Here is a 24,950-nt window from a genome sequence, read left to right on the forward strand (position 1 = left end):
TCAGGCCACAGTCAGATCTTTAATAAAAGCACTTGGAAGTCAGTGACAAACATGATACAGCAGACATGACAACTCAGAGAAATCAAGTTGGGGTAGCAGTGTGCTGCTGGTGTCTGCAGAGGACTGAACAAGGTCCCTAAACCCAACCATCCCCTCAGTGGCTCCTCAGTTGTACAAAACACACTTGAAGGCTGCTAAAAGTCTCTCTTATCTCACCCCTCCTCAAGCTGGTATGGCAGAAGCACAAAATGGTCTTTGTTCTGACCAAAATCAATGGAGTAAATTAACTCAGATAAAAGCTCCAGCTCTCATCTCTGAATAGGAGGCTGAGCTGATTTTACAGCAAGGAGACCAAACAACCCATATCCTCCCTATTTCCTCCAGTTTCACAATATGCACTTTACCAGGGCACTCTTGTGGAGAGGGCCTGACACTGCCTGTCTCCTAATGGAACTCACCTGATTGGAGCAGGGCATGGCAAAACCATCTCCCTGCAGAAACCACTCCCCACCTCACTGGTGAGCCTGTTCAAAGCTGTCAGTCATTTGTATGACAAGACTGCACATTCTCATTTAGCCACCTTCTGTACTGCTCCCCTTATTGGAGCTTTACAAACCAACAAAAGGTGCACAGGATCCTTTTCACTGTGACATTAGCTACGTAACCAATTTAATTCCAGGAGTAAGTGATCCTCTTCCACTGACAGCGCCCTGAAGGTTCCCTGGTAAAGGGAGGGGTTGTGCAACACTGAGAGGAAAATGGCAAAAGGCTCGTCCTCAGAAGCCCAGCACACACAAGAGCTTTGGAAGGTTGTAGCCCTGCACTTTGGTCTTTGGGTAGTGCCACCTGCTCAGTATCTGTAGTGGTCTGGCTTGAAGGGCCCGTCTCTGGACAAGCCTAGGTACTTGGCCTGTTTGTCACTCAGCTTCGTCAGCTTCACACTCAGCTTGTCCAGATGAGCAGCAGCCACAGCTTCATCCAGCTGGGAAGCAAAACATGGAGAAAAGAATATTAGAACAGAGTTCTGTTAGTTCAGGAAATCCCAGTCACAGAAATGAATACGTGGAAACCAATAGCAGCCCCAAGGGGGGACTTAATAGTGATACAACTTTTTTCCTGCCAACATTCCTCACCTCATAGACCTGCACTCACATGGAAGAGCCTTGTGCTTTTTGAGGAAGTCAAATTAAGTTTAAGTAAGACAAAATTTCATATAATCAAACCTGTTTCAATCTCATTTACACATTCACATCCATCCAGCAGGCAAAGAGCAGAGATCTAACTCTTCAGAGATAAGAATATCCAGTTTGGTAGAATGATAAAGGCCCAGTTTATACTACAAAGACACCTGGACATACTACACTGTCATCCTACAATATTAAGTCCTAATAGTGGAAAAATATTCCTACCCACCCCAGATATCCCATCCTAGGGGCACATGAATAATAAAATTAATTCCAAAAGCTCCAATTCAGCAAGACTACTTGTATCTACTGGCACTGTCTTCATGAAGAATAAAACCAAGCTGGGCTGTAGGACACAAGCACAGGAAGGTTGATATAATTTCTCTATCCCAGAGGTGTCAGACAGACGTGTAAACTCAAGAAATTGAAAAATGTGTAAAGTTACAAGGCAGTTAGGTGCTCCAGAAGCAGGTACAGGAGAGTCAGAAAACGAACAGGAGGATGGTGAACAAGCTGCTGTGTCAGAGGGAGATGTACAGCCACAGGGGATATTCAGAGGCAGAATGCACAAGCAGGGATAATGGACAAGTCGGCCCATTTGTAATTCCTGCAAAAACCAGGTAATCATTGCAAAGGAAACAGTGGTAATACAAGGTAAGTCTAAATCCCAGCAGCACAGAGGAAAACCAGCAATATTTCCCTCATATTAGTTAAGTAGGTATGAAAGGCTGCAAAACAATCAAGGGCCAAACCTGCAGCTTGTGTGAACCAGAAGGGCCTAAACGATTCAAAACTTAGTCCTGGATTTCCCCCTCCAAGGGCCTGTGGTAACAAAGCCACTACTCTGAAGTAATCCCATGCCATGAACCAGGTAAAAAGCTCCATCTGCATAGAGTGCAACTCACTGCAGCTCAGCCTGCTCACAGTGACCACTGTGGACCTGCCAGCATCTCTTGGGAACCAGTATAGCCAAAGGTGACAAGACAAAATCAGAAACTTAAGGGGAAATGGTTGAAATGGTGGCAGTGAACCAAGAAATCCACCAAAGAGTCAGGTAAACCATGAGAGAAAGAAAACCTAAGGGGAAGATCTGTATTTAGAAGGGAATCGAGTATTTGAGCCTAGTACATCCTGTCAGGATGCCATGAAACAAAAAAAAGGAGGGTCAGAAAGTATATTCTTATCTGGTTGATTAGACTAAGGTATGAAGGTCTCACATGTGTATTTCCAGTGAATTTAAGACAGATTTCACTCACTTGAAAAGGAACCAAGTCCCTGACAATACCTAGATGAGGTTTTCAACTGGCAGCAGGGATCAATTGTTTCACAGCTGCTTCAGCTTAGGGACTTCAAGACTTAGACATAGAGACACACAAATTAGATAAGCAGACATTCTCACCTTAAAATCAAAGCTGAGCAGGACAGATTTGGTGCCAAGAACATAGAGACAAGAGTTTTGCTAGATTTCTAGGAACACACATTGCAGAAATGTGTGCACATTTGTAATGGCTGATGAAAGCAATACTCTTGCAGTTAAAGAAAGTGCAGTGTAAGGTACTTGGTAATTGTTAAGTCTTATATTTGGACCTCAAAGCAACTGCATAAGGAAACAAGAAAAAGGAAAGGCACTAACCCAGAAAACTATCAGAGAAAACTCTCTTGTTGGTTCTGACAAGGTGATTGCTTTATTCTTTGAATAAAGCCCTCTGTGAGGCACAGAAGATCAGAAGTGTTTTGTCATAGTGGATGAACCTGAGACGATCACTGTCATATGCTCCTCTAACAGGCAACTTCATATTTAACTGCTCTGGACATTACTTCTCATTTCTATGTCTTTCCAGTTCAAATATGCTTATTAAAAATTGTTATTCAGTGAGAGGAGGTCACATTTTATCAGCAAAACTGGGCTCTCATTTTCAAGAGAACTGTCAGTAAGACTGTTTCTTTGAAGACAACTATGTGACAGTTTGCTGATCCACTCCTACACTGCATTTCTGGTATGCTTAACTGAAGAGTTCGTAAACTTAAGTTCTTCAGGATTAGTAAGCCCAAACGGAAAGTATTTTCACATTTACTCTCACACCTAGTTGTGCTACAAAGGCAGTGGGATTTCACTCCAGCTTCTTTTTCCATGAACCATCTCAAATTCTCAGGCTTGTTTTGGAAAATTAAAACCATGTTAGTTTTCTAAAAGCAATGTGAAAGCTGTGACATGATCCAGACTTTTCCAAGAACAAAGAATGCAGAGAAAAGTTTAAAGGGAATTCCGAGGATTGTCATTAATCCGAATCTGTCATGAATATTTTGTGGAGTTATTAGGACCAGATTGTGATAAACTCTCTCAAGTGCAAATGGGATCAGGACTCTATCAACCATCATAAAAGGGACTCCGTTTCACTCCAGCTTCAACTCTGCCCACTACACTGCTAGACAGGTTTGTAGAAGGAACAAGATGGTTGGAGAAAGCTTTCCAACTACCCTGAGACAGCACAGGGCATCCTAGCACCTTAGAGAAGTCAAAAAATGCCTGGATGTTTTATCACAGGACAGGCAAGTCCCAGTTCTGCACAAAAAATAACAGCCCATTCACATCTAGCACATCCGAAGCCAAACATCCTCTGAAGGACAGAACCACTTTGCAACAAAAACCTTCAGTAGGAAAATGAGTTCAAGCACAAACAAAGCGACACCTGAAGTTGGCTTCCTTTACCAGCACCTTTCTTTGTGCGGCTGTCACTCACCTTCTTTGGCAGGAAGTGAACCCCCACGGCGTATTTGTCACTGTGAGTCCAGAGCTCGATCTGTGCCAGGACCTGGTTGGTGAAGGAGTTGCTCATGACGAAGCTGGGGTGGCCCATGGCACAGCCCAGGTTGACCAGGCGGCCCTCGGCCAGCAGGATGATGTGGCGGCCGTTGCGCAGGGTGTAGCGATCCACCTGTGCGAGCAGCAGCGCCACGTCAGACACGGGGCAGGGCCCAGGGACCTCCATGCCCTCAGCAACCCAGCACGGAATTAAACACACACCCCTCCCTCCATGCCGTGTTTGCGAAGGCTGCAGCAACCCTGGCCCTCACAGCACACCCATCCTGGTATCCACTCGGTATTTAACCAGCCCTCCCGGTTTGGTTTTTTTTTTGGTCAACCAGCCCTCCCATCTCCATGCATCAGTCCAGAGCCTTGGCATCTAACACAGGGTGACAGCCAGAGCCCTCAGCCTGCTGAAGGTCCCCTGGAATTGTTCCCAGCTCTGCCAGGCCCATACATACAATAAAGAATGCCCTGGCTCATGGTGCACTCTGCTTTGCTCTTGGAGGACCACAGGCACGATCCTTCCCAAGCCACCCCAGGGACAGCAGGACACTGCACACAGAGTCCTGCTCAGATGGGCTAAGGAGGCAGGGCCTCAGCTGTGAGAGTCTCACACAACTCGGGAGACAGATAATGTCACTGTGACAGACCTAAAAGGGTCCTTCCCCACAGCTGTATTTAAACTTCAGAAGCTACAAGTTATTTAATATTACGTAAAACACATATTTTTCAATTTTGTTCTTAAAGCTTTGGCCTGTAAATTAAAAGCCATGCGTGATGAGGCTGCAATTGTACCAATACCCTCTTCTGAAAAAACATCCTTGTGCAGGACTTCAGCAGAGATGCCAAGAGCAAACCAATACAAACCATGTTTTTTATAACAGGTATTCTACCTTCAGAGGAGGTCTGTGTCTCCACCTGCCTGCCCCCCCCAGGCTTCAAGCATTTCTGCTTCTAGGGTTCACATGATAAGATTATTCAGCACAACACATGCAGGCAGTAACCACCTCAAAGAGCAGCCCTAAATCAGTCTTGGTTTCTCCTGCCCAAAAGCACTCAGCAGGTGGGATAAGGACGATCCCCCCCTGAGCAGCTGCAGTTATTTTGGACGCCAGTTCTCCATTGTGGACCACCAGTGACAGTGCTCCTTCCACCCAAAAAACCCCATATGGACCATCATGAGATTATGGGAGGAAATAACAAAACAAAGAAGGAACCAGAAGGGAAGCAGAACATGAAAAATCCTGAGAACAGCTGAAGTATTACTTATAACAAACATTGCACTTCTAGATTGAACTACTAAAAGATAGTTGAGCAGTTAAATGTAGCATTTCAGTTTTGAACTCCGAATTAGGTAGTTTAGGTGTCAAAATCTTATATTCTTACATAATATCCACACAACTTGCCCCTCGACAGCTGCTGGCTTGTGCATAGAACTCCACACCCTCAGCAACCTGTGCTGAAAGGAGTCATTCAATGCACAGGGGAACACAGAAAATGTAAAATTAATGCACAGAAATAAATACAAAATAGTAGTGGTATCAGCAGATGCTTAAGTCAGTATTGTGAAACACATCTCCTATACAGGCAGATAAACAGGCTGATTTATAAGCTCAAGAAATTCCTGCACAAGTAGAATTCAAGTTATCCAAGCAATAAGCTCCTCTCCACACTTAGACAAATGCCTCCTCCTTTTCCCCATTGGAATTTAATTGGCTCTAGACTTTCTCGTTGCTTTGCACTTCCCTTCACACTATATGGGAATAATTTACGAGCCAGTTCATTGACCCTGACCTTGCCTTGCCCTCTCGAGTTGAGTTTGTGCTGCAGGTCAGTCTCTGATACCCAAACACAGCTGAGCAGGGCTGCAGTGCAAACCCAGAGCCAAACCAACCTGCCAGCTTTTCAGTAAAAAGCCTATTTCCTCCTTACCTGTCCTCTGAAAGCAACACATCAGTCACAATGGCACAGTAAGATGTTTTTCTTATTAAAGTATTAAGCATCTCTTACATCAGCCCAGCACTGGTACTGAAACTTTCATGCTGGACACAGTCTCAATTACTTTGTACCTTCAGCTGAAGTTAACCACCCTCAGCCCTGGCATTAATCCTCTCATCAAGAGACAGATGTCTTCAGAGAAAGTCAGGGATTTTTGCTCTTGTACTATATTCCTCTCTCTGGTTCAGGATATAGAAAAGAAGCTGCCAGGTTTTAGTAAAAATCTGAATATTTGAAAAGTTTTATTTCTTCAGTATTAATCCATATGGACAACCCTAACCCCAATTCCATCCTTTTCAAAAGGTAATTTTATTTTTTTAAAACTAAAAACTTTTTACAATTTTCATACCTGGGACCACACTGCACTTTACTGCACTCTGTCATCAATGCCAGCCTGGCTACTCAAAGCAAAGCATACAAAAAGGAATTTACTGCCTCTCTGCAGATAGTTTGTGTGGTGCCATATTAACACCCAATTCAATCTTCAACAGTGTTTATTCTTCAAGCAGTCCAAGGTTTAGTTTTAAAACAACCTGAGCTAGCACAAAGCAGGCGGGTTCTTGTGGGCTCCTGTAAGATAAGAGCTGCTGAGCAGAGTCAGCTCCACTAAGGCCATGGGCAAGAATAAACCTGAACATAGAACTTGAGGGTATAACTCTAGACCTGGTTAAGGCTGTGCAAAGTGTCCCAACCAAACTCTCACAAGTGCTTAGTAAGACTTTGATGTGGGTGGCCAATAAGCCACAGGGGAGTTAGGAAAATTGGAAGGGCAGATGGAGATCTGAGAGGTGTGTTTGGGTGTGGTGTTATTAAAACTAAAAACCTGTCCCAGAATCCTGCTATCAGCAAGGAAACTCGCTCTTCAAAAGGTAACCAGAAGTCGCACACCAAGTCAGATAAAGCCTGGTTTGCTTTATGTGATGCTCTCCCTCAATGCTGGTATCACAGAACAGTTTTGATCTAATTCAGTTTTGTTTCTTTGCTTTAAGACACAGTAGAAAAGCTGAAATTTTCAGATTCTGATTTTCCTTGTGTAGCTACAGCCATAGCTTAACGCAAATACATGGTGAGCATGCAAGCTGAGCAAGGGTGAAAGATCTGGCCTGGTCTGCCCATACAGGTTTCTAAAATGAAGCCAAGTCTGGAAGAGTAACCCAAGTTTGGCAGAGCTCCAGATAGGCTTTCCTGAGGTTTCAATCTCAGAGTAGATTAAAAAAAATAAAAAAATCACGCCACACTTTGAAAACAAATAGGAGTGAATTTTTTCAAACCCTGACAGAATCCCGAAAGAGATTCCATTGAGATTCCCCTAGGACCACAACTGTTCTGCTGCAGAGCAGTACATGAGCAAACAGCTCCACAGGAGGAAATTCAGGTCAGGCAGCAGGCCATCTATGGGCTCTGCTCTTAAGTTTTATAGGGTCTCTTATGGTCTGCTTTGTATTCCTCATCCAACTTGTTTCCTGAAGCTAAGCTACAGCATTGTTTTCAGCTCAGGGCTCTCAAAGCAAGCACATTTGTATACCCCTACCCATGCCCCAAACATCAAAGCTGAATGGACTTGATGCAATTAATTCCCTACAATCAGCACTAAGGGTAGGCCCCTGCCTCTCAAGGAAGTGGGAACACATGGAGAAAGATGTACCCGCACCAGGCACCTCACCCCAGAGATCACCCTGAGGGACTTGGGCACTGGCTGGAAACAACTGCTTTAGTGCCAACCCAAGAATATCACATGCAGCTTGTGCCAGGTTAGCAGAATCTGCATTCTGACCAGAGGAATAGTGGCTTCCAACAAAGCTAGAAACACCAAAGAACATCAAGAGAAATAATCTCCTTTCTAGAAACAGACACTGAGCAGCCATTGCCTTTTTCCAGCAGGAGAGCCTGTGGAAAAGCTGCCTCACCTGAGGTTTGACATTCACTGCCTCCACTGCATTGTCATTCAGCCACTTGGCATCAACTTCCACATCAAAATGGCCAATATTACACACTATGGCATCATCCTTCATCTGCTCAAAGTGCCTGCAAAAAAGTTGTATCAAAAGTTAATCCACAGTTTTCCCCCTCAGCAGATGCTCCAATTCACTGCCCTGACAAGTGGCCAGCTCAGTAACTGCATTGACTCTCACAAGGTGTGTGGGGCTGGAAACCCCTTCAGGCATGGGAAGTCTATTGGAAAGGACTTTAAAGCTTCTTGAAAGTCCTTGGGAAGGACATTTCCCAAGAATGCAAGAGCTTACTGGAGAGAAAGTATTTTCCCAGTATGGAAAGTAATAAAATTTTGTTTGATTGACTTTTGTTTGAATTTTTGATTGAATTTTGTTTGTTTGATTTTGTTTGACAAAACAAATACCTGCAGTTATTCTCCTTACACAGAAGAAATTTTTTTTTTTCATGACTTTGAAGTTCTCAGCAGTTTTACATCTCTAGACACTAATGGCCTGATCTCCTCCCACCTAATCTGATCTTCCATTACAAGAAGTACAGTCATCATAGCAAAGAAAGGAAGGAGTCTGTGTGGAGCTGGGGCTATATAAACTGAGTTCTTAGAAGCAGTAACCAAACACTGCAGAGCAGTTCACTGAGCACAAACTAGTTTCAGCTGCTATATGCATCCACGAATGGAATCACTTTCAACCTTTACCTGCCTCCTCTTCTGTTCACATTTGTCTGGCCTAACACAGAATTCAGCCCTTGTTCTCCAGAAGTCAATCTACCCCTCTGCAGCTTTTGTTTCTCCATCATTACATTCCATAAAACAGGAACAACTACAATGTGGCAACATTCAACAAAATTCACCCAACACTTAATTTCTCACTAAATTCATGCTAAATTCTAATGTCCAGAAGTCAGACTATGTGCTAACCCCAACCACATTGCTGACAGGTTATTATTGTATTTAAAAAAAGAAATCTAACTGTACAGGTATGCTTTCACTAAAGCAAGTGGCTTGGCTGTACCTGCCCTGTACAATGTCAGTGCAGCCAGTGGTGGTGACAAAGATGTTGCCCTCTTTGCAGGCCTCCTCCATGGTTGTAACTTCATAACCTGAAAAGAGAAAAAGTTACTTCTCTACACAACCACCAACATTTATTAACAAGTGGGACACAATACCAGAACACCAGAAAAGTGCAGAGAAAGAATGAGTCAAATGTTTTCTGCCCACGCCTGACCTAGGAATGATGCAAGGTGGCTGGATACTGGTCTCCCTAAACACTAATATGGCACAAAAACCATCCATCCCTCAATCTGTGGATCTCTGCATTCAGTTTCCAGAGGTATAGTGTGGCACAGCACTCAGACTGGATTCAGGGGTTCAAATTCACAAAGTAAGTGCCCTCACAACACCTGCGGTTCTTGGCAGGTGTGATCAGAAATGGTATAAACTGGTAACAAGTGGCACAGTTACATGAGGCACCCCCAGAAGAGAACAGCTCCACGGCACTCCCTGAGCTCAGCTGGAAAGACAGAAAGCATGGCACTACTCTTCATAAAAACCTATTGAGGGAAAGACCCGGTATTTTTTCATGTTTGAATTCCAGTCAAGCCTCATCCCACACCGGAGATTAGAACCGCACAACTTGAGGACAATTCCTCAGCTTTATCCCCTATGGTCTCTGAATCCTTGATTCCAAAAACACCTTCAAGGCCTCTAGGAACAAACTCCTTCCCTAACTGCAAGGAAAGAATTCCTACAGTTAAAATGGATTCAACTCTAACTCAGCAGGGACAGGCTGAAACCCACTGCACCTCTCCTGGCCAGCTCTCATTTCCTGCTCTACACTGACGTGCAGAGATCCTGTCAGAATCCCAAATTCCTGCTCTGCTTCAGCTCCCACCTTCCATGGCTGCCTGGAGGGCGTTGATGGGGTCGATTTCAGTGATGATGACTCTGGCTCCGAAGCTCCGCAGGGCCTGGGCACAGCCCTTGCCCACGTCCCCGTATCCTGCCACCACTGCCACCTTCCCAGCAATCATAACATCTGTGGCACGCTTGATGCCGTCGATGAGGGACTCTCTGCAGCCATAAAGGTTATCAAACTTGCTCTGAGGAAGAAAACAGAGCAGTTTCAGAACAGATGAAAGCCACTCAAGTGCAATTTCCTTAGAGAAAGAAAATGGACTTACGTGTAAGTACTATGGGAGTCATTTAAATACTTTAACTACCATAGGCAACCTGTTTTGATGCTTTCATTTATCCAGTTTCAGTCTATAGGGTTATATCAGACACAGGCTTCAACATGGTGAGAAGCATTTCACAAATACATCCCGTCTACTGACCAGGGCTTGGACTTGTTAAAAACTTGTTAGAGGTAACCTGAATTTATCAAGTGTCCTTCACACCAATGTAGGTCTGAGTTCCTAAACCAGTTGCTGCTGTTTACCAGACAATGAACTGAACCAAGTGCCACAGCAAGGCAAAACACCCCAGCAGCACATCCTCTTATCTTTACAAGACACATCCAGTCTGCAGAGCAGCAAGATGCCCACATCAACTAGGAGATTCCTGCAGCCCCAGAAGATCAAAAATCACATCTTCCCCCACAAAGAGTTACCCTAACACTATCACTCACTACTGCTCAGACTTAGAAAAATTCAGTAAGCAGCCATTCATGATACTGGCCACTGCAACCAGGAACTCCTGGATTTCATCTCCTAATGCCCCATCACACAACATCCTTCTACTGTAACACTGACATTAACAGCCAGACCCTCCAATCAAAAGTGCTCAGCTAAGTTAAACATCAAATATTACTTTACTTCACCCCTTGAAGGCTTTCCTAAACTCAAACACACCTTATTGTGCCGATTTTCGCAATGCTCCTTCTCCTGGAGCATTTTATTTTAACCAGGAGGAAGGGCTGTACAAACAGATTTGATTATTAAGAGAGTTACAGAGACCAAGAAGTTTTAAAGAATCTGGCTACTAAAGTTGTGCTGTGCTCCCCAATGAAGCAATACTAAAAACAATCTCCATTCACAGCAAAATTCTAGTCTCAAAGCCTGTCCTGGCTTTCTACAGCCTTAGGGCACCAATTCTTCTTGCTCTCACTTAACATAGCACTGTCTGCTACAGGCAATTTTAAGATTAAATTCCCAAAGGCAGCAAGCTGGTCTAGTGGAAGGTGCACCTACAACACCTGCAGCTCTTGTAAGTATGACTAGAAATGGGATAAACTGCCCATGGCAGAAACTGGCCTAAGTGTAACAAATTATTCCTTAGATCCAGAAGTTCTGACTCAGTGCCTATAAACATTATCAGAGGAATAGCTGCCATTAATAGATCATAAGATGGTGTTACAAACCCTTCAAATTCTAGAGGTAGTGCCAGTTGGTATCCCTCTTTTCTAGTCCTGCAGATTTTCCTTGCAGCATGAAGCAAAGCAGCATGGTCAGATTTGACTCCTCATCACCAAATCCCCCAACTGCAATCAAAGCCTTCCAGGTGTCTGTGCATTCCCATGCAGGCAAGAGAACAGAGTGTTTGTTGGATGCAGATATCTGCTCCATCCAAAATACACTTGAGGGGAAGAACAGAGCTGGCTGCTGTGCCTGCCTTCTTTTCTCCAAATGTTAGCACATAAGCCTGGCACCAACTGGAAATATCAGACTGGAAAAGCAGAATCTGTCAGCTCAGCTGCACATTTTCCCAGAGATCTGTAATCTTGGACTGTATAAATACCAAAACAGTACTTGAAAATAAGCACTTGTTTGGCACTAGAATCCCAAATCCCCTCAAGAGGCTTTGTTAGAAACATCTGAATTTCCAAATCTACTAAACAGTAATTATTATGCAAGCAGCACAAATCTGGGTGAAAAGGATGTAAAGAACTTATTTCAACATTAACCGGATTCCAGCACACTGCCTATGAAATAAGTGTCAGATGCATCTCGGTGAGCAGAAAGGAGACAGCAAACTGCAGAGAAGGCAGGACAAATATGGGAACTGCCAACCCAACAGGAACCTGAAACAGAGTCAGTAACTAGATTTAAAAAACATCAACAGGCATAAACTTTTAGTACACCTTTAATTCCCACTATAATTCATTTGCAGCCAAAAAGCACCACCACTCTTTAAACACCATTCCAATTCATTCTCAGTTCACCAGGGTTTACCTCAGAAGCAGTACTAAAGCTAAGCAAGGGATAAATATCTCCCTCCTGTCCTCCTCTTCCTTTGCAAATGCTGCTCACAGAGATCAGCCACAACCAACCTTTACCAACAGAAGCTCAAGGAAGTCACTGGTACCTGACACCTGCCTGGAGCCTTTAAGCTACTCAGAGTGAGGACAGGCTTTTTGCCACAGGTACTGACTGTGCCCAGGATCTCCAAAAGCGTTATTAAACAGTAGAAGAATGATGTCCTTTGCATACAAACAAAAGCCCTCGATGTCCTGACAACAGAATATTTACAACAGTATGTCCCATCATTATCGTGGCCTCACTTTCAGGATACGGTGGAAATCTCTGTTCAGAACCAGATCAGGAAAAGCTCAGCAAGAAAAGGAATATTTTCATGGGAATGACATCACCCCAACACCAAGCTGGCCAGAGAGCAGAACACTGCAGAAGGGCTTTGTCTGTACTACCTTGGTGACAGAGTCATTCACGTTGATAGCTGGCACTTTCAGGGTCCCATTGGCCTTCATCTTGTACAGGTTGTGAACCCCAGTGGTGGTTTCTTCTGAAATACCTCTAATTCCTGTGGGAAAAGTAAAAGGATTCACCTTAGTTGGAGTCAATGCCGTGCAAAGCAGCCCATTAGATGCCCGGAGCATCTCCCAGAGGCTTAAGTTAAACAATCCCTTTGCAGAGAGCAAGGAAGTAATGAAAACCCTCAAACAACTGCAGAAAACACCAGAGGATGCACTTCAGAGCCACACACCTCAGCAATTGCCAGTGCTGTGCCCACCAGTCTCCATAGCAGGCTGTAGCAGCCCGGCTCCTGGGGAAGACAGGCAGGTGCTTTCCACGGGGGGACAGGAGCCGGGGGGGGGAATAAAAGGAGCGGGGCTCGGGCTTCGCGGGGGCGGTGAAAGGAGCGGGGCCCGGGCTTCGCGGGGGCGGCCTCAGAGCCTCAGCCCCGGCCCGCCCGCGCTCCGCGACGCCGCAGCGCCCTCTGCTGGCAGCCCGGGGGCCCTTCAGCCCGGCCCACACGGACCCACAGAACGCCTGAGCTGGGGGGGACCCCCAGGGTCAGCCAGGGCAGCCCCAGCCCTGCCCAGACCCCCCAAGAGCCCCACCCTGAGCATCCCTGGCAGCGCTGTCCAAACGCTCCTGGAGCTCTGGCAGCCTCGGGGCCGTGCCCGTTCCCTGGGGAGCCTGGGCAGTGCCAGCACCCTCGGGGGGAGGGAAGAACCTTCCCTGATATCCAGCCTGAGCCTCCCTGGCACAGCTCCAGACATGCCCTGGCTCCTGTCACTGTCATAGAGAAGAAATCAGAGTCGTCTTCTTCTCTTCCCCTCACAAGGAAGTTGTAACTGCAATGAGTTCTCCCCTAGGTCTCCTTCAGCTGAACAGACCAAGTGCCCTCAGCCACTCCTCATATGGCTTCCCCTCAAGGTCCTTTACCATTCTTGTGTCCCTCCTTTGGACACTCTCTAATAGTTCAACATTTTTCTTATATTGCAGTGACCAAAGCCACACAATATTCAAGGTGGGACTGCCTAAGCCCAGAGCAGGGCAAGACAATCCCCTCCCTTAAGCAGCTGGTAATGCCACCCGTGACACAATTGGTCTTCCTGGCTCCAAGGCACTGCTCATTCATAGGTGCCAAATCTGGCCCAAATCCATCCTCACTACTCAAAAAATCCAGCTGTGAGCTGGTCCAAGCCCAAGCCCTCTGAATGCAATTCAACATGGTTTTCACAGCAGAACTTGGACAGATTCCCCAGTGGAGCCTGAGAGTGAACCATGAGACCCTCCCATTGCTCCCCAGGCCACTCTGTATGTAGCACATGAAGGAAATGAAACCAACAGCACTAGAAGAGAAAAGGCTAATTAAATGGAGAAGCGAAGGCTCCATGCAGCTTTTTAATACTTGAAGTGGGCTTACAAGATGTGGACACGCTGTTTAGCATGGCCTGCTGCTGCAGGACAAGGGGGAATGGTTTTAAATTAAAAGAGGGTGATTCAGATTAGATATATGGCAGCTTTCTTTTTTACAATGAAGGTGGTATAGGCTGCCATGAGAAGTGCTGCATGCCCCATCCCTGGGAACATTCAACAGGCTCTGAGCAACCTGGGTTGAAGGCATCCTGCCCATTGCAGGCAGGTTGGACTGGATGGTCTTTTAGAGGTCCATCCCAACTCAAACCATTCTGTGATTCTATGATTAGGCTGACTGATGCCCACCACTTCTGTCTCACCACAGAGCCCCCAATAGCCCCACTTCCCTGATGGCCATCTGCTGAGGGAATGCATTCAGGCTTTGGCGTATTTAGGGCTTGCTTGGAGGAGGGAGGAGAGTTTAAAGTTCATGGCACAGCCTTGTGGGCAGTGAAATGGAGGATCTGTAGATAGTATCCCAATGAGCATCAGTTTCTAGAGCAACTGCCTGGATCATGGACAGTCATCCCCTTGAAGGAAAACTTTTGCAAGTCATGGCAGAAACCTCCACTTCTAACCTGTCCTCTCTCTTCTTGCGTATCTGGCAAATAGGAGACACGCTCCTCATCCTTCAAAGGATCTCTCCAGATGAGAGTCCTGAGCTTAGCAGATTGTCTTTCCATAGCACTAAGCAGACCTCACATCCTGTATGCCAACAGCTTCCCCTCCCCAGAGGCACCCCAGCACTGCCCCAGGTGCCATTTACAGCTGGTCTAAACCACCCTGCAACTGCCCCAAGTGCTGTCTATACCACTCATGATCAATGCCCGAGTGGCTGGAGAGCAGAGAAGGGACAGCAAGGACAAGTTTGAATTAAACTGACACAGCTGTGCTAAATGCTCAGACCTGTTTTGTCCTGCATTTCTCACTTGAGCCGTGAGCACATCTGATCAATGAATCACAAACAAGACAATCTTCCCCACACAGGTCTTTTGCACAGATGACTTTCCTCTGTGGTCAGAACTCATTTTCCTCCTTCCTTCCTTTATTTCTCTTGGTACTAAGGGTATTTGGCTTAATGGAATAAGCCAAGAGTACCAAGGCCATTCTGCCCTCTAACTGCAGGCGCACTTCAGGAGAGGGGAAGCTTACTGAGCAGTTCTACACACACATTGAACACATCTCCTAGTTGAAGGAATATTACTTTCACCTCTTAGCTGCACACTAGGACCTATTTAAATTAGAAGCAGCTGAAGCATGAAAGACAATTCCCTCTGAAATCAACCCAGAAAACTAATCCAGTCTTTAAATGGCAAATGACATTTTCAACGGCCTCATGCCAAAATGTCTCCTGTGCTCACAATCCACACACTGTACATGCTCTGCCAATGTCACTCTTGTTCTACCTCCAGAGGTCAGATATTCCCACAAGCCCTTAGGATATATTACCCTCTGTTAGCTATAAGATTGGATGCTACACTACTTCATTTAAGCAGACTTTGCAGCAAAGGGCTAAGCACAGATCTCAGATTGAGGAGATCAAGACTCTACTCTGTGAGGCCATTCTGGAATTCCGGTTCCAAGGAGCAATGGACTGGAAGGTAAAACAGATCAAACTTGCCATCCTCTATAGAGATCAGTCTTAATTTACTGAACTGCTGAAGAAGCTTTTCAACTACAGCCAATGCAGACAGCCACACATTTTGGGAAAAGAAACACTGACACATATCGCATCCTCCCTAGACTCCTTAAATCTCCAGAGGGAGAGTAATTTCTATGAATTTAGGAAGTACACCCAGAAAGGGATGTTTTTTATCAAGAGGCAGGCTACAGATGGATGCCAAGACATGAGACAGTTCAAGAGCCATTTTTCTAATGCACTGTATTATGCCAGTCCCCCAAATACCAGGATCAAAAGACAGGCAAGAGGGTGAACAGGACTAAGGAGAAGAAAGAAGTACAACAGGAGGGCTGAAAGTGTGAAAGGAGCTCAGCTCAAAGACCCTGGGAACAAGGACACCAACCAAAGTGTGCATGGCAGGCAAACAACCGTGAAAAACAGAGAATGAGCATGGAAAACGCTTTCTTCGGCCTCTGAAAACACAAGGAAGACAGAGAGGGATGATAAATTGTGGTATTCCTTGGCATCAAACATGGGAAAAGCAAGAGGTCATGAATATCACAGAGAGGCAACCCAAGAAGCACAAGACCTTTGATGGAAGAGAGGCTAACCAAATACCAATGAAAACCTTTCATTCCAGTTTAACTAACACAAAGATATTGAGTGTTGGATTGTGAGTGGCATCAGGCTGAGGATGAAGGACAAAGTGAGACTTGTTACAGACAGTTTCCCTCTTTCTGGTGCCCCTACCTGCAGCAGCACATGGATGAGGAGCAGAGCCTCAGACTCCCCTCGGCACTATTCACAGGCTGTCACCTTTAGATTTTTTCCTCCTATCTTCCTACTAAAGCAGGGCACGAGTCAGAGGACAGCTGATCCAGCAGACTTCTACAGCAACCTCCCCTCTACAAAAGCACCAACACACCCCACTGTATCACCACCCAATTTCCTTCACATCTCAGACCTAATGTGCCCTTTATAACAACCCAGGGCACATGTCTTGCTGCAGCACAGCTGATGGACACTGGCAGGGCTAAGGAGAGTCTGTCATACTCACTAGGCACAGATCAGCCTGGTCATGTCAAATTCCCTTCACAGCAACCTTTTACATAAATACATGCTAGCAGCACTACACTGATCAGTTTTAGTAACTTGCACTGAAGGCAAATCAAAGCAAGAGTGCAAACCTTGATTCCATCAGCATCTTCACTGATAAAATGAGTATTTAAGGTAGAAAACTGTTCCTTTTCCACAGAAGGCTACAGGTGCTACAGAGCAGAGGTGGAAACACCTCCTTCGGTAAGAGATTCTGGTCTTTAACTGTAAAGAATTTTCACAGCCTGTTTGCACATGCCTGTCCCTCTTCCCCCACCCCTTTTTATACCAGCAGCAAATTCCTGCAGAAGTATTCCCCCCAAACAACCTCCCAGGCAGAACTGTGCCTGCCAAAACAAAACACAAGTCACCTTTCAGCAGCTGTGGGTATTTGGTATGAACTAGATTGGTAAGATCTCCACCATCATCCAGAATCATGTTGAGGGGCTGCCCATCCTTGAAGTACAGTGTCTGCTCGATGCACCACAAGTATTCCTCATCTGTCTCCCCTTTCCAGGCAAACACTGCATGGGAACAAACACAAACCATTAGCCAGTTTCTTAGTCAGCATGTAGCGAAGCAGTCAAAGGGAAGATTTCATCAGCAGCTCCTAGTGGCAGCTGACAGACAGATGATTATCTGTGCCTGCAGGCCAGCAAAGATATTTGCACTGAAAAACAGACCTCAGAATAATCACTGTTCCAGGCCACAAACCTGGTCAAAATTTTGAGACTTCATTGCTCCCCTTATTCTTCTTCCATGTTGAGAAGGAGAAGACAAAGCAAACTAAAGCAGACTCACATCCACAGCACTCCACTTACTAGAAATATCCACTGGACATATTGATACAGATAAATGAAAAACACAACAACAGCATTTTCTAGCACAACAGAAAAAAGGGACCAGATTTCAGCACAAGCTAAGCAGCAGAATATAAACTCTTCAGCAACACTGAGTTTAAATTCTAGTCTCTAGCCCAGCACTAAAATCCAAGCTGAGGAGCCTCATCTGCTCTAATTAGGGTGTATTTTTGTATCAGTACACCCCAGCAACAGGCTGCCACCACTGGCATGTTGCATCCACCAGGATTTGTGTCTTTTCAGGTAGCTGTACTTCTTCACACTATACTCAATCCTCAGAGGTATTCAGCCACTCAAACACAAATTGGGTACATTATTTACACACTCCAACATTTGGCTAAACTGTCATGTTTTCACTGTTTACACAAAAAAACTGACCTTGAGCCATGAAGAGCCAATCATGCAATTACCTATTCTGAAGTAATGTGTGTCAGGATGTCATATTGAAGCCTAAGGACCAGCATTCCTCCAGGTCTCATAAATTCAGTATGTGAAGTACAATATTAACAAAAAGAGCAAGTTCCAAAAATAAGGTTAAAGGTCAAACACTGTAAATGGCTCTTTAGTTGAGTTTTGGGTGTTGAAAGCAGTGAGGAAGACAACCCAATGTCTTAAGAATCCCACGTAACCCTTTGACATCCCACACCAGAGGCAATGCCTGAAGCTGGTAGTGCCACAGGAGCAGATGAAGGGACCACTTTGTTGCCATAGAACGTGCCACAGCTAGGGAAAGACTTGTGGAAATAGTTAATTACAATAGAAATGAGAGACCCCTCCCAAAGCAGACTGCCAGAAGCCAAATTTAGCTTCTGCCAACAGCTAGGCTCAGGTAATGCAGTTCCCAGTACTGAGGATTGCATCTCCTTCAGCTGAGTTACACAGCAGACAGCTTCAGGTATTTATACTGATCCATGAGGAACTGCTGCTTATTGGAACGTGACAGTAACAAGACAGCAGCATCCTGATACAACACTTCAGGGCTATTAGGCAGGAACACAGCTGCGCTAATTCCAGCCAAAAAATATCTTGGGTATTGACCCTGCCGCTGTGACAGGGCACATGGCAGTTCCCTTACCTTTCCCAACCCCTATTTAGCACAGAGCTTGCTGGAAAGCACCAAACACCTCCAGCTACACACACCTACACACCATCTCATCACCCAGCCCATTCCATCATCTTAATGAGCTCTGACACAGCCCAACAGCAGCCTTTGCTGGGAGATCTGTGCATGATGCAATACAGCCTGAATCAAATGTCCTGGTTTGTAACAATCACTGTTTCTATCCTCAAGCTTGTTCAGAAGAGCTTGATGTGTACACAGTTTGATTTAGCAGGAACAGGCAGTACAGCCCAACTCAGCCAAACTAGGACTTACCAGGGACACCAGCTTTTGCAATAGCAGCTGCAGCGTGGTCCTGAGTGGAGAAAATGTTGCAGCTTGACCATTGTACCTGGAAAACAACCAATTTTGTTTGCTGAACAAAGTTCTAAGATATCAGGGACTCTATCAAACACAGGAGTTAAAAAGGGAGCAAGAACAGAAAGAAACTAGTGCATGTTTCTGCCTTTTTCAGTAGCTCTGCAAAGTTAAGGTGAGAACTGGGTGTCTGACTAAGTCAGGGAAAATGTCACATGGACAGAACATGAATGAGCTTTAGCTGTGCCATATATTCAGCCATCTCCTTGCTCACAAGCACTTCTCCCAGACAGCAAGAGCATACTCCAGATCTTCAGGGGTGTCCAACAGGGTGGATTTGGGAAGTTTTTGTCAATAAAGTTCAGATTTTCAAAACAGCCCTATAGCAAGTGTCCACTGAAGGTATGGACATGCAGCAACACATCTGCTGGCACTCACAAGAGTCAGAAATGCAGCTGAAACATTACACTCAATCCAGGCATTCTCTAAGATTATGCTCACCCACCTCCCACTCTGTGCTCCAGTCATGGAAGCTTTTCCAGCTGAGCTAAGTGTTTTCCTCAGATTTCATAACTAGGCTCAGGCACCTAGAAAAGCAACAGCATGTTGCTTAGTTGCACTGAAAAGGCTCTGCACACCTACTGCATCTCACAGCACTGCATCCCAGAGCCACATACCCTCTCCTCCCCATGGGGCTCACTGGCAGGTATTGGCATGTTCACTGGTTACAGAACTTGAGTAGAGAGAGCAATAAGGCACAATCATCCAGCCTGTTTTCAGGTACTTATCCCACTTGATCAAAAAGTGACATCTCAAAGTAAAGGGTGCAGTAGGAAGCAGCCTACACTACTAACACTTGTCATGAAAACACCTGGAAGTAGCACAGGAAAACAGAATCCATAACCTAAAGCTGCACCGCCTCACCTGGGTTTTTGCAAGCTCCCCCCCATACCAGCAGAGATGACATCAGGACATATCAAAACATTCAAAGTATATAGAATACCTATATATTGTTTACACTTCAGACTTGATACAGACTTGTTGAGGTACTGACATAGAGCCTAGAATAACTGACATACCTGATAGGATCAGACTATAGTATTTACATCACTGGTTATGGAAAGGATTATTTTTTGTTATAAATTCAGAACTTATACTCTGAAGCACAGAGTATTTATTCTATCCTTGTTAACCCAGCCAAAAAAGGTTACTATGCTGCAGTGAGCTGCATCCTCATTACATGGGGTATGATTTTATCGGTTTCATTCCTCCCTCCCTGTCAGAACCAAAGTTCTGACAGAACAAATGAACCAGGGCTGAATCCAAACTCAAATCAAAGCCTAAACTAATCCACAGGCATCAGGACAAGGAGTCAACACACCAGCACATGCCTTTAAAGGTACAACCACATCTAAGAGAAACCAAGTCTTTGCAAGTACTTCCCTGAATGACTTGGATGAATCCCATATAACACTGATCTGGCATTATGCTCAGCTTAAAGCAGCTTGGCAATGTGTAACTAAGCACACACTGCCTCTTAGGCCAGCCATATTGGGATACAGCAACCAACAGAAGCAGCAAGGAACTTCCAAATCTCAAGGGCTACTGCTTCCTTTTAAATCCTGCAGAGGGACAGGACTTCCACCTAGAGCAGCTGGAACAAAGCCGGGGCTGTACCTCCACATCAAAGCTCTCCTTCAGCACTGCACCATTTGCAACCACAGAACAGCTCTGAAGAGGCTGGGGAACACCTGCACAGAGCATGTACCTTGCCCAGGCTGACCTGGCACTGGCCATACCTACCTCCTCCTCTTTTTGAGGAAACACCTTCACTGCTATGGAGAAAACCCCTCCTTTTCCCACCACCTTTCAATCAGCATGACACTGCACAATTCTTAACTGTTGTTCCCAGAGAGGGATCCCATATAGGGCATCTCTGGGCAGCCAAACTGCAGGAAGAAGGAACTTCAGATCATATACATACTTAATAATCTATCAACATTCCAGGCAGCTCCCTGCTGAGCACACAAGCAATGCAGATTGTACTCAGATACCTGGCTCTCCTCACGCCCTGTACAGTGAACACTCAGCTGTGACGTCTGAACTTCATTCAGCAGGCCAGGCATGGGACATCAGGCAGTAAGTCGCTTCTAAGTATCTCAGACTTTAATATGGATGATAGTAACTGGTCCATAGCCACACAAAAAATTCAGTGGAGACCTCAGCCCTTGGTCCCTGAGCCACACTGCATTCGTGTATTTTTCCTGCACAGCTCAAGAGCTTTCAGAAAACTTTATTAGATTTTGCTGACTTTACCAGGGCAGAGTGGTGTTCTTAATACAGGCTAATCTATACTGGAGGCAGTCCCTAGAGCACTGCAAGCCCGAGCACAGCATGGCTACATAGGAGCAGCTGTGGGCACTGCCCAGAGCCCTGCACACATGGCACAACAGGCACTCAAAGCTGCAGCTTGTCTACAGGAAACACACACCCCCCACACTTCAGGTGTGCTGAAGGCAGGCAACAAGTTTCTTGCTCAAGGAGAGAAGACATAATCCCTCCATGTGAAGACTGAAGCCTCATCCAAGAAGTACAGACATTTGCCAGGATTCTGTAAGGTGTTACATAAGCAGGAGCAGTGACCTGGCAGAGCTCAGGAAGAAACTCAGAGCCATGTTACCTCAGCTCCCAGCACGATGAGGGTCTCTATGAGAACTGCTGTCTGCACAGTCATGTGGAGGCAGCCGGCGATGCGGGCACCTTTCAGGGGCTTGGATGCAGAGTACATCTCCCTCATCTTCATCAGCCCTGGCATCTCATTCTCTGCAATCTCAATGGCCTTGCGACCCCAGTCTGCAAGGCTGATGTCAGCTGCAAGAGAAGCAAGGCAGGTGTCAGCGTTTGAATAGCTGAGACCTTGGTATGTTTTCACACACTTGTGGGTAGGCACTGGCTGCAACAGCTGAACTGAACACCCAGCAACAGCTGGGAAGCAGAGCTGCAGAAAAGCCAGACCCTATTCCAGTTATTCCCTGGCTCTTTGCTATGGCACACAAGCTTAGACCAAACCTAACAGCCCTTCCAAAAAAAAAACCATGAAAGAGGGGACAAATCAACTGTGATCTAATGCCTGGATATCCCGAGGGCCATGAATTCAGTAAGCCATAGCCTTAAGCACTTCTTGCAGACTCTCCCCAAAAATCCAAAGTTTCCTATAGGGATTGACTTCCACAGTATTGACATGCATGTGGGGCTGTAGAGCAGTGGCTTCCCACAAAGAGAATACTCCCTAAGAGTGCACCAGGAGCTGAGCCCAATTTAGCTCCCCCTCCTCACAGCAAAGCTGCAGGTACTTCCCACTGGTCCTTCCCCCCTGGATCCACAAAACTTATTTTAAGTGACCCTAATTACCTCAGTTGCCAGCCTACTTCTACTTTTGTAAAAAGGATCTATAGCAGAAAAGTCCAGCAAAAAATGATCAAGAGAGACTTCTGACAGGCTCACTGCATTCACCATGTATTTCCAACCCCAGCCTTAAAAACACAAGGGTCAAGCAGGTAATGCCCAGCTGCATCAACTCTGCAGCAATAGCGAACACAGTGTCCTTCTTACTCAGTTTGGGACTCTTTGAGAGATTTCAGAAATTCACCAATTCCATTTAGACTATAGTCAGATGCTCTTTTGCCCCCTACCTCGTGGGCAGACTGTGTAAAGCACTGGGGAACATCAGGACTGCCGGGTTTAATACAGATATGCTAATTGCATTTTGCTGCAGAATGAAGCCTGGGGCCACTGAAGCTATTGCACGTGCTAGAGCTGACTGGAGCACAGCTTGTACACCACCGGGACTGAAAACTGCCCGAAAACAGGCAAGTAAAGGACCACAGAAACAAACACATCAAAAGGAGGAGGCTTAATCTTACCCCTGTTAAGGGGCTTGGTAGCTTTACCAGGGCTTCTTTAAAAAAAATCCTGCAGTATTTTAGGCTCAGAGCCTCCAGGGTAAATTATTTATGAAGCTGAGCCTTACAGACATTAATGTTCTTTTCTTTGAATGAAGCCTCCAAGGAACACCCAAGTCTTTATATAAACTGGGGCTCTTTGTGAAGTATCAGGTCTACAGAAATGCCCGCCAAAACCTTCAGGGCACATGAGTCAAAGGTCCTAGGCTGGGAAATACTTTCACCTTCGGAAAGTATTAAGTCTGTTCCCGCCACGGGCTCAGAGCGGCACAACCACGAGTGGAAAGCCAGCGGTGTAGCGCCCCCGGGCCCCTTCCCTCGCGGTGGCTCCCCCAGAGCACAGGGGGCTCAGGCGCGGCTCCTCCCCGGGCACAACCCACCGCCCTCCACCTCACAGACGCTTTCAGCGCGGAGCCGCAGCCGCCGAGGCCGCTCTCCCCGCACCGCGCTCGGCCTGGGGGAAGCACAGAGCTCCGCGGGGCCGGCTTGGGGCTCGCACTCACCCACTTTGTAGGGCAGCCGGTCCGACATGGTGGAGCTGTGGGCCCGGCGGGCAGAAGGAAGAGGCAAGAACGCCGGGCGCGCTTTAAGTAGAGGCGGTGCCGCCTGCGTGAGGCGGGGCCGGGCTGCGCTTCCTCCAGGCTGGGCCGGCCGCAGGCCCGCCTGCTCTGAGCACGGCGAGAGCACGGAGCGCGCTGAGCTGCGCTGGGCTGCCCCGTCCCGCCCCTTCCTGTCCCCGGAACCTGCCCCGTCCCCGGAACGTGCTCCGTCCTCAGAACTTGCCGCTTCCCCGAACCTCCCCCCCGTTCGGCCGCTGTCGCAGCTTCAGCCCCGTGCCCGAGCAGGCTGTGGCGGCTGTTGCATCCACCACTACTGGTGCCAGCACAGGAGCCGCTGTATAAATATCTGTAAGGATGGCTCAAAGCATGGACTAGGCTCTGCTCCGTGGGCCCGAGCAGTGGGATGAGGACACGGGCAGAAACTGAAGGAAGTTCCATCTGAACATGAGGAAGAACTTGATTTTGCAAGTGGAACAGATTGCCCAGAGAGGCTGTGGATATTCCAGATCCATGCTGTGGGATGACTCTGTTTGACCCAGGATGTGGCACCAGAAGCCCCACTGTGGTCCCTTTCAGCCTCACCTATTCTGGGATTCTGTAACCCAGAGCCACATGAAGCTGCAGCAGGTGCCAGGGTGGTACCAGGAACAGCCCTGAGTCCTGATGTCAGGCCTGGCCACATGGGCACTGAGCAGGCAGTGCTCCCTGTCTCACTTTCCCAAGAAACTCCCACAAGATGTTCAGTGAGAACTAATCCTCCTGTTCATCTGTTGGAAAGACTTCTATGACTTGCAACAAAGATCTCTCTGCCTAGGGAAAGTCCTGACACATGTATCAGGACTGCTGGCCTGCAGTGGCTGAGTGTGGTGAGCCAACAGGAGGAAGTCAGGCCATGGTGACCCCTTCAGCTTTGGCAGGAAATTACTTAAGGAGCCATTGAACTTTGAACCTGGTGGAGTCACCACCAACTGTGCAGCTCTATCCATGGTCAGCAGAACTGGGACCTCCACGGGCAACACAAGTGGGTGGTGCAGTTGAGTCTTGTGTTGCTTGGTGAGGAGGCACAGCCATGAGGAGGCATCTGCTTTTTACTAGGAGCACACAGACCCCTCACTGCAGCAGGGCCCAAGGCAGTGGGCAAGATATAACTGGTGAGATGCCAGGCAGAGCTGGGGCCAAGGTGTGAGCAGCTCTATCAGCCTGGACCTTGGACTTGGCTGCAGGCAGTTCTCCTCCCCAGGCTCCAGCCCTCTGCCAGGTGCTGAGCAGGGCTGCTGGCCCCCAGGCACAGCCAATGCCTGCTGTGCACGCAGGAGGCACAGCCCCACTTCGGCCTTGCCTGCGGGTCATGCACACATTTGCTTCTGTTCTAACATCTAAAATACGTTTTTC

At 46.6% G+C, this 24,950-nt stretch overlaps 1 protein-coding gene across 1 annotated transcript; it reads right to left on the minus strand.

Annotated features, from left to right (window-relative positions):
- AHCY (adenosylhomocysteinase) lies at positions 1-23,737 on the minus strand. The gene is made up of 10 exons (XM_014876105.2): positions 23,502-23,737; positions 21,717-21,907; positions 18,995-19,070; positions 17,131-17,283; positions 12,585-12,697; positions 9,834-10,041; positions 8,955-9,042; positions 7,899-8,016; positions 3,926-4,120; positions 1-982 (listed from the first exon to the last, which is right to left on the minus strand). Exons 1-10 carry the CDS (start codon positions 23,527-23,529, stop codon positions 851-853), a joined length of 1,302 nt encoding a protein of 433 aa, XP_014731591.1. The 5' UTR covers positions 23,530-23,737; the 3' UTR covers positions 1-850.
- Between the last annotated feature and the right edge of the window lie 1,213 nt (positions 23,738-24,950).

This window comes from Sturnus vulgaris, chromosome 17 (assembly GCF_052056855.1).
Source record: "Sturnus vulgaris isolate bStuVul1 chromosome 17, bStuVul1.hap1, whole genome shotgun sequence".
NCBI lineage: Eukaryota > Metazoa > Chordata > Aves > Passeriformes > Sturnidae > Sturnus > Sturnus vulgaris.